We start from the raw sequence: 10,034 nt of genomic DNA, 5'->3' as shown, positions 1-10,034 counted from the left end.
AGACTGTATCAGTGTTTCCACGTACATATTAAATGAGGCCCACTGTTCCAAACAAGCCTCTCTTGTTCAGTTTTTTCTAACTGTCCTGTCATGGACCTTTTATTTATTTAACATGTAACATGCTAACTGAGGCCTGTAGAGCTTGAGCACTAGTTCTTGGCTCTTCTGCAGTTCCTTTGAGCACTGGACAGTCTGACCATGGGGGAATTTGCTGGAATGCCTTCTCCTGGGAAGATTGCGGCATTGTGTTAACACACACCTGAGTGCTGCAGACCAGCAAACTTCTGATTTTGTATTGGTGCTCACATTTGCTGATGATCAATTAATGAAGTGCTTTTGATTAGCCTGGATGCTGCTTACTCTCTTAACCCCTATGAAAGTGTTCACAGGACTGCAACAAACCAAGACACAACATATGTATGTATGTATGTTCAGTGTAAGACACGTCTCCATTCAGAGAAACCTGTTTGGAATGGACATGTTTGACCACATAATTATTGCTTACTCATTTACACAAGAACATAAAAACATAGTAGTTTACCCGGATGGTGTCCAACTCCTTGCCATCCCCCCTGCTGACCTCATCAGCACAGCACTCTTAGCTCCGCCTCCTAGTCCTTCAGATCCTGCTCCTGAAGAGGATGATGAGTTTAGCAGGTTTTTTAGGATCTCCAGGTTTAAATTCTCCCGTTTGATGCTGCCACAGCTTGTTGCACACATGTCTGATTTGGCGTTGTTATTGGATGCTTTGAAAGGTAACCCGCCTCCACTGCCTCCTCCACCAATCCCAGAGCCTCTCTTGGACAGTAGGGGGTGTCCAGCAGGAGGTTTAGCGAGCACAGGTGGTTTGATTGGCTCCTGCTTGGCATTGATGACTTCCTGGCTCTTGACATATTTGGCCTTGTCAGCTTCTAGTCTTTCAACAGCACTGAGGCGCTTAGGGTTTGGTTCCACCTGAGACACAGGTTAGAAAGAGAGATGATGAATAAAATACTGAGCTTTTCTAAATCCCTGCATCCTGTCCTTTCATGTAGCAGGAATCAAGTTTTTTCCTTCAATAACCCGACTGCACTCTTTTGCTTCTAGTCTGAGTGTCTATGGTCGTTAGCCCCTGCAGCTGCAGATGATCTCTGAAGACACTAATCCCAATGAGCTCATACAGTAAGGAAGTGTTACACTGCTTAATGCTGGGATAACATATCCATGCAACTGTTGGATTTAGCACCATAATCAAACATGTGGATCCTTCTGCTGTGGAGGAGCTGATGGTCCCTTTATCTCATAGCCACATTAGCCATCCATGAAGTTATAATTCAGCTCAGTGAGAATGGTAGCTATTATTAACTAATGATAGTTAAATATCACATCATAGCGGCCAGTGTTTGAGTTCTTAAAACAGTGATGTTAATGTGGTAGCTGGGCAGCAGACCTCATCGGTCCTGCCCATGTGTAACCTTATAATTAATATACTGAGTATCAAATAGTTTCCTGGGTCTGTGTATTGAGCTTGAAATTCTAGTATCATGACCACCCTACTTCATAAGTCTTAATTCATCGGGAGGGACCCCTCTGCACGCCACACTGCCAGTTTCAGCTCTGACTCCAAGAAGCTTTTGGAGACGTGGTTAGGGTTAGCACAGAGTTTCACTTCCTTTTTCCAGCCTGTGAGTGATCCTGCAGTCTGTTAAATAAAGACGTGGAAAGCTCAAAGGGTCAGTTTGGTCAGACTGGGTTTTTCTATGACTGAAGAGGATGAAGATCAGAGTGATGAGTGCAGGAGTTTCCAATGGTTTGAAAGAGCACCTTAGAGAGCTAGCTAATTCTTCTTAAGTTTCACATTCTTTCTGTGCTACAGTACAGTCAGGGTTTCTCATTTTGATTGCCTCCCTGCACCTTCAGTCTATCAGTGGCATTTGTGCTTATTAAAACACAGTATTACAGCCAAGAAAGTTCTGAATAAAAACCTCTGCACAAGTGCTGCCATGTTGGATACCAAGACAAGAAAGACTTTCTTGCTAACAGTTAGCATGCAAATTATTAGAAACATGGATGAATATAAAACACTACCACTAAAATCTAAAATATTGTAAAAGAAATCAACACCATAGTCTCTCTGAAATGGTCAGTAGTCTGTGGTTGACTCTGTACAGACAGGTGAGCCATTATACAGACAGGTGAGCCATTATACAGACAGGTGAGCCATTATACAGACAGGTGAGCCATTATACAGACAGGTGAGCCATTAGCCTCTTCACGATCACGATCCAGGAATTTTGGTGGAAAAAAATTTTCCTTCTGCCTACATAATCTTTTTAGGTAGGAGATGAAATAAATATTACACTACAATATATAACTACAGAAGGTGATGTACACAACTGTGTATGTGGTGAGTGATGGGGTTAATGCAGGGACTTCAGCTGAGTGGTTAAAGAACAAAAACATGTTGGGATGTACTGCTGAAGTATCACAGGTGAGAGGGCGCTCTGCAAAAGCTGAAAGATCAAACCTGCCATTTGTGGCTCCTCTTCAGCAAACAAAAGCTAATTTGAAACCAGGACTTGGAGGTCTTTGATTAGTCCTCTCTGTTGGCTGCTTCACAGAATTTAGTTCTCTTTATTTATTTATTTATTTTTATTTGTTTTCGATTTTATATAAGATTTAGTTGTCTTTTCATTTATTTATTTTTATTTGTTTTTTATTTTTATTTACTTATATAAGATTTAGTTCTCTTTTTATTTATTTTTATTTAATGTTTTAATTTATTTAAGATTTAGTTCTCTTTTTATTTATTTTTATTTTTTATTTATTTAGTTTTATTTCATTTTTTAAATTTATATAAGATTTATTTCTTTTTATTTATTTATTTTTATTTTTAATTTATTTAAGATTTAGTTCTCTTTTTATTTATTTTTATTTTTTAATTTATTTAAGATTTAGTTCTCTTTATTTATTTATTTATTTATTTTATTTGTTTTTTATATTTTATTTATTTATTTATTTTATTGTATTTTTAATTTAGATAAGATTTAGTTCTCTTTTTATTTATTTTTATTTTATTTTTTAATTTATTTAGGATTTAGTTCTCTTTTTATTTATTTTTATTTTTTATTTATTTATTTTTATTTCATTTTTTAAATTTATATAAGATTTAGTTCTCTTTTTATTTTTTAATTTATTTAAGATTTAGTTGTCTTTATTTATTTATATTATTTGTTTTTTATATTTTATTTATTTATTGATTTTATTGTATTTTTAATTTAGATAAGATTTAGTTCTCTTTTTATTTATTTATTTTTATTTTATTTTTTAATTTATTTAGGATTTAGTTCTCTTTTTATTTGTTTTTTATTTTTATTTATTCATTTAAGAATTGGTTCTCTGATCTCAGCAGTAAAATCAGCTGACAAATGAAGGCATCCTATCAAACTGGTCTGGTTACTTATATTCTGGACCTGGAATTTCTTGTTCAGTGACCCAGCTGAAGCTAAAATATTCTGGTATGACCTTTAACCTTTGATGCTTCAGTTCAGTACAGTGCAGCGTCACGCTGACACACAGTACCTGTCTCCTGAAGTACTCGGGGCCCTTGTTGAGGATGCGCAGGGGTACAGCGGAGCTGAAGGGCGCTGCAGAGCCAGCAGCCTTGCTATCTGGCAGGGCTGGAGCCAATGTCTCTGTCGGCATGGCAACAAGGCGACTGGGGTGGCCTGCCGTGGTGGCAACGGGTGTGGGGGGGTTGACACAGGGTGGGGGCACCTGAGGACCCCCAAAGCATGAAGACACAGAATGTAGAAGAAAATGTCTAGAAAAAGATGAAGGCCCTGGCCCGTCTCATCGCCGGTGGGACTGAACCAAGCTCTGGGCTGGGGGTGGGGGTGGGGGCGCTTACACACACGTGTGCATTGCCAGGATCTCTGTCTGTTAGCAGCTCTTCCTACACAAACAGCTGAGAGGAGCTACTGTTTCTGGAGCTTGGGTTTGTCAGGAGAGTGAACAGCATGAGCGTGTTCAGGGCACTGAGACATGGATGTGTGCTTCCTCAGGGCCGTGGAAAAAGCAGAGGATGGTGGAGGACAGGTCCCGCTGCTGCCTCTGCTTCAGCTCACCGCACGCTCTGAAACAGGAAAACACAAACAGTCAAATCCTGCACCAAGCACATACACACATCAGCAGACCTGTGAGAGTGACACATACATATGCATGCTTCAGCTGCAACCTCAGGTTACAACAGTACAGTCGTCAGTAGGCCTGATCCATATAATTATAATTTGGCACTATAGGAGTACAACTGAATTGAAATTGGGTGAAAGAGCTTCGTAGAGACACTCTAGAGCAGGGGTCTCAAACACCCGGCCCGCGGACCGCTTCTGGCCCCGTCCCCTACTTCCAGCCTGCGATTTGATGTCAAAATATAAGACAACGTGGCCCTTTAAGTTACTTTCTTCACATTTCGCTTTCCACTCCAATTAACGTCTGAGACCCCGGCTCTAGAGACAATCCAGAATAATCTTTGCACACTGAGGACAGGGCTGAAAACCAACACTGATAAAGCCAGAAAGAAACCTCATGACTTCATGGTGGACATCACCGCAGGGTCCATGAGTCTTAAAAAGCCGCTGCCTTCTTCTAAACCACAAACTACATTCAGTCATTCACACACAGAGTGCTTAATTCTGGGCACTTTATCAGAGGCAGTTTAGGGTTCAACATCTTTGACATGCTGTGAGCCACAGCCACCCCCACCGTCAGCACACGTTTAAAAGCTGCTATTTGTGCACGACACGAGTAACCTGAAAATCACGGAGGCCCCGCTGAGGCTACATACAGGTGTTGGAGCAGCACATGCTGCCAACCAGAGGACATCTTCTTCAGGAACATTTGTTTCAGAACATAATGCCACATCACACTGGAGATATACACAGCTCAAAAATAATTAAACGATAGCAAAAAGTATCGATCAAGTATAGCATCAAGTGTCAGAGGGGGATGAAATGAACAGCAGGAGAAGAAGAAGGAACAGCCTTTATTGTCCCGCAGATATAACACTTCACACCAAAGGTTCTTAAAGTGTTACAAGCTATATATAAAAAACAAGGCTAACAGTAACAGTAATAATAATAATAATATACTGTACAAGAATATAACAGAAAATACTGTACAGTGAGGCATATCGGACTCACGATCCAAGGAATGTGCAACTGAGTCGGATCACTTCATGTGCCTGAGTACTGAACACTGAACAAGACAGACTATTTACAATACAGAAAACAGATGTGCAGTAACAGAGGAACTGTTCTTCAAACATAAGAGCAGAGCAGGTGATTATGCAAACACCAGCATGGATGTAAATACCTACTGGTTTTGTTGGGAGCAGTGATGGTTATAAAGTCTTACAGCTGCTGGGGGGAAGGATCTGCTGTAACGCTCCTTTGTGTATTCAACAGTCTGTCACTGAAGGAGCTCTCCAGTTCAGTAAGAACTTCATGCATGGGGTGGGAGACCTTGTCCATCATTGATGTTAATGTGGTCAGAGTCCTTCTGTCTCCCACCACCTGCACTGGGTCAGAGGACATCCTAGGACAGAGCTGGCTTTCCTGATGAGCTTATCTAACCGCTTCCTCTCAGCTGTAGACAAGCTGCTGCTCCAACATACTGCTGCATAGAAGATGGCTGATGCCACCACAGAGTCATAGAAGGTCTTCAGGAGTGGCCCCTGCACTCCAAAAGACCTCAGCCTTCTCAGCAGGTAGAGTCTGCTCTGACCCTTCCTATAAATCAGTGTTGTGAGTCCAGTCCAGTTTATTGTTTAGGTGAACACCCAGGTACTTATAAGAGTCCAGTATCTCAATGTCCACTCTCTGGATGTTCACCGGTGTCCGTGTGGTGGGTCTGCACCTGTGGAAATCCACCACCAGCTCCTTGGTTTTAGCAGCGTTGATCAGGAGGTGGTTCCGCTGGCACCAGTCCACGAAGTCCTGAGTCCACTGTCTGTACCCTGAGTCATCCTCACCTGTGATGAGGCCAACTATGGCAGAGTCGTCAGAGAACGTCTGCAGATGGCAGCGTGGGGAGTTGATGGAGAAGTCTGCAGTGAAGAGGAACGGTGCCAGCACAGTTCCCTGTGGGGACCAATGAGGCACCCCCCCCCAAACAGGAATGGTTCACAGGTGGAGGACACTCACATATTTCCATCCTCATCTTTTCTGACTGTTTTTAGTTCTAGTTCTGCATTTGGCTAGGGTCAGTGTCACTGCTGGCAGCATGAGGTCATACCTGGACCCTACAGAGGCTGCACAGGTAGTCCAACTCCTCCAGGATGGCATAGCCTGAAGGTTTGCTGTGTCTCCCAGCACAGTCTCAGAGCATGGAGGAGACTCCAGGAGACAGGCAGTTACTCCAGGAGAGCTGGACCGTAGAAGGTCCTTAACCCATCAGCAGGACCAGGATCTGCTCCTCTGTGCAGGAGGAACAGGATGAGCACTGTGTGGGAACTAATACCACTGACAGGCCTAAATCCAATGGAACACCTCTGGGACATTATGTTTCGGTCCATCTGATGCCACCAGGTTGCTCCTTAGACTGTCCTGCTCCAGATCTGGGAGGAGATCCCCCAGGACACCATCTATTGTCTCACTGGAAGCTCCAACATTGTCAGGCATGCATACAAGCACGTGGAGGTCATACAAACTACTGAGGACCATTTAGAGTTGCTGCAATGAAATTTCAGTAAAATGTTCCAGCTGCTGCATCATTTTTTACTATGATTTTTGGGTGTCTCTCTATTTTTAAGATTAGGCTTAAAACTTTCCTTTATGATCAAGCTTATAGTTAGAGCTGGATCAGGTGACCCTGAACCCTCCCTTAGTTATGCTGCTATAGGCTGCTGGAGGGTTCCCATGATGCACTGTTTCTTTTCATTCACCTTATTTACTTTGTTTATACTCCACTCTGCATTTAATCATTAGTTATTATTAATCTCTGTCTCCCCCCTCAGCAGATGACCCCCCCCTCAGCAGATGACCCCCCCCTCCCTGAGCCTGGTTCTCCTGGAGGTTTCTTCCTGTTAAAGGGAGTTTTTCCTTCCCACTGTCACCAAGTGCTGCTCATAGGGGGTCGTTGTGACTGTTGGGTTTTCTCTGTATTATTGGAGGGTCTTTACAATATAAAGCGCCTTGAGGCGACTGTTTGTTGTGATTTGGTGCTATAGAAATAAAATGTTTGAAGAGAGTCCTCTCACCACTTGGTGCTTGGTCTTTAACATGAGATTTTACTTTCTGTTGAGTAAGTAACTTTGTTACCGTCTCCAGATTCAGTAAAATGTTTTAAAATCAAAATTATCTTGAGTATTTTATCTGTAAACTAAATTCATACAAAATGTTTTTAATTTTGTCTTTTGACTTTAGGAAAGTGTTGACACCCAGGCACATCAGGTACAATCTATCTGTAACAATATCAACCCCAGACTGTCTTCTTCTAAGTTCTATGGAGGGAAAAAAATAAATAAATAACATTTTTTAAAAATTATATATATATATATATATATATATATATATATATATATATATATATATATATATATATATATATATATATATATATATAATTTTTAAAACATTTTATTTATTTATTTATATATATATATTCCAAACTATAGTGTTCACAACTTCAAAACTACGAGACATACAATTTATATGAGGAATGAAGATGGGGAACAGATAATACTCTAACAGAAACCTTCACTGTGGATTCAGTGATCAGTATGAATAAATCTTGTGCACAGTATCATTTAGATTAGATAAATATTAAATGCCTTCTGTATTAAACAGTACAGTACAGCTGTTCTCCATTTTATTGCACAGAGCCTCCTATAATCTGAACTTTGATCAACACAGACACAGACACACACACACACACACACACACACACACACACACACACACACACACACACACACACACACACACACACACATGATTATCCATAGTCTGTCCCAATCTCAGAATTTGAAGCTGCTGATATTGGATTGAAAAATCTATATGGAATATTAATTATGAATATGAGCGGCTTCTAGTTTGCATTTACTGTGTGTGTGTGTGTGTGTGTTGGATGATTAAAATTTTTAATATGCTAAGTCCTAATCCATCCCCTGCAGGGATGGCTTACACAGACACATGTGCATGCAGACACAGATAAACTGCTGTCCCCTACCAACAACATGAGTGTTTAATTTCATTAATAATAGTTTTCTTTGACCTTGTTTTCCTCGACAAAGACAGTGACAAGATGCAACTGTCTTCACTGAAAGCTCACTGTGACTCCATCTCCATACTGTATTGTTGAACAAAAGCTAACCAGAGGTGGCAAAAGTACTGACATTCTGTAACTTAAGTAGAAGTACAAGCACTTGTGTTAAAAAATACTTTGGTAAAAGTCGAAGTACTGGTTCAACTTCTTTACTTAAGTAAAAGTAAAAAAGTACAGGCTCTGAAATTTACTCAAAGTAAGAAAGTAAAAGTAGCTCTTTGGAGGATGTTTCTACCTGCTATTTTTGTGTAAAGCTAACTGAACCTTATTATATATTATTGTAATAATATAAAATAATACATGAGAACACAAACGTTATTCCATCTAAATTTTAATTCTAATGAATGTACTGAATCACAAACTGTGAAAGGGAATTTAAACACAGCTCTGTTCTCTGTGTCCTCCATAGTAGAGGGTGACTGTGTCTCCACCTAAACACCAACATGAGGATACTCAGGGGTTACAGTGGGATTCAGAAGGTGGAGGAACCCTAAGATCAGCTGTAGTGGCTCTGCATGGGAAGAAGAATCACAACTTTCTATTGTGAGCTGCAGTAAATGATGTTGGTGTGCAGGCTGTGATCAGCTGACCTGCTGCTCTGAGGTTTACTGCTCTGTGTGGATGAAGTGAACTCACAAAGATGTAACCCAGTATTTCACAGCTATCTGAGCTGATCTCCATCCCCTACACTGACAGCATACAGGCTGTAGAAATGTTGGATTCAGTGAATGAATCTCAGCATCAGCAGCTTTGATTCAAACTCATCTCTGCTGCACTGATGTAACCTGTAACTCTGACCATGAACACAAAGTGCACCAACACAGAGCTTTACTGTAAATACAGTACAACAAGATAACCTGTTTATTACGTACTAAACTGCAGTATTTTCATACAATCTTTGAATAACACAAAGTCAGCATACTTCAGTTTATTTTCCAGTCCTTACCTTTAATTCTAGCCTCTCTTCTTCCTCTCCTGTCCTCTTTCTCCATCTCTGAGTGAACTTCTCTCTCTTTGCTCTCCCTGAAATACAGCAGCTCTTCTTTTAGCTAGCAGACACACTGTGTGACAAACTGCACACACTTTGTGTGTTTGCTGATATTTGTTGAGCATTTAGAAACGCTGCATTTACCTGCCACACGTTACTTCCTTCATGCTCGCTCCTCTTCAGTAGCGCTAGCTAAGCTATTTATGTGCCGCGAGCATAACTTACGGATTCGGTCCGGCCCGCTGTGACCCCTGATTATAGCGCTATAAATGAGACATTAATTATATGGGTTTGTGTATTTAATCCCTTTGTACCCGATAAGCCGGTGATGGAGGATACGCCAGTACAATTGTCTCTTATATGTTATTATTCCTCCGTTTAGGCTCAGATCGCTTGATGACTGACAGCGCACTGACCGAAAACGCAAACTTCTCCCTGACGTGTTAAAAAGTAACGAGTCTGTATTGAAAATGTAAGAAGTAGAAAGTACCGATACTTGTGTAAAAATGTAGAGAGTAAAAGTAAAAAGTACTCAGAAAAATAAATACTCAAGTAAAGTACAGATACCTAAAAAATCTACTTAAGTACAGTAACGAAGTATTTGTACTTCGTTACTTCCCACCTCTGAAGCTAACTAAAACTCAATTTCAAACTACAATAAGATCTTTATATGATCTTTTTTTTCGGTAAACAGATAATTCAGTCACATTTCTCTTCCTGGTCATATAAGTGATTGGTTGTG

General features: G+C 40.5%; 1 protein-coding gene across 1 annotated transcript in view; it reads right to left on the bottom strand.

The window, feature by feature from the left end:
* fam110b (family with sequence similarity 110 member B) overlaps nucleotides 1-10,034 on the bottom strand; it is an 81,254-nt gene that overhangs the window by 5,016 nt on the left and 66,204 nt on the right. The window contains exons 3-4 of the mRNA XM_030725364.1: nucleotides 3,562-4,114; nucleotides 542-954 (exon numbers count right to left, since the gene is read on the bottom strand). Coding sequence (XP_030581224.1) covers nucleotides 542-954; nucleotides 3,562-3,684 — 536 coding nt within the window. The 5' untranslated portion in view covers nucleotides 3,685-4,114. The remainder of the gene's footprint in view (nucleotides 1-541; nucleotides 955-3,561; nucleotides 4,115-10,034) is intronic.

Source organism: Archocentrus centrarchus, unplaced genomic scaffold (assembly GCF_007364275.1).
Source record: "Archocentrus centrarchus isolate MPI-CPG fArcCen1 unplaced genomic scaffold, fArcCen1 scaffold_54_ctg1, whole genome shotgun sequence".
Classification (NCBI taxonomy): Eukaryota; Metazoa; Chordata; class Actinopteri; order Cichliformes; family Cichlidae; genus Archocentrus; species Archocentrus centrarchus.
This window is presented reverse-complemented; position numbering and strand designations above follow the sequence as displayed.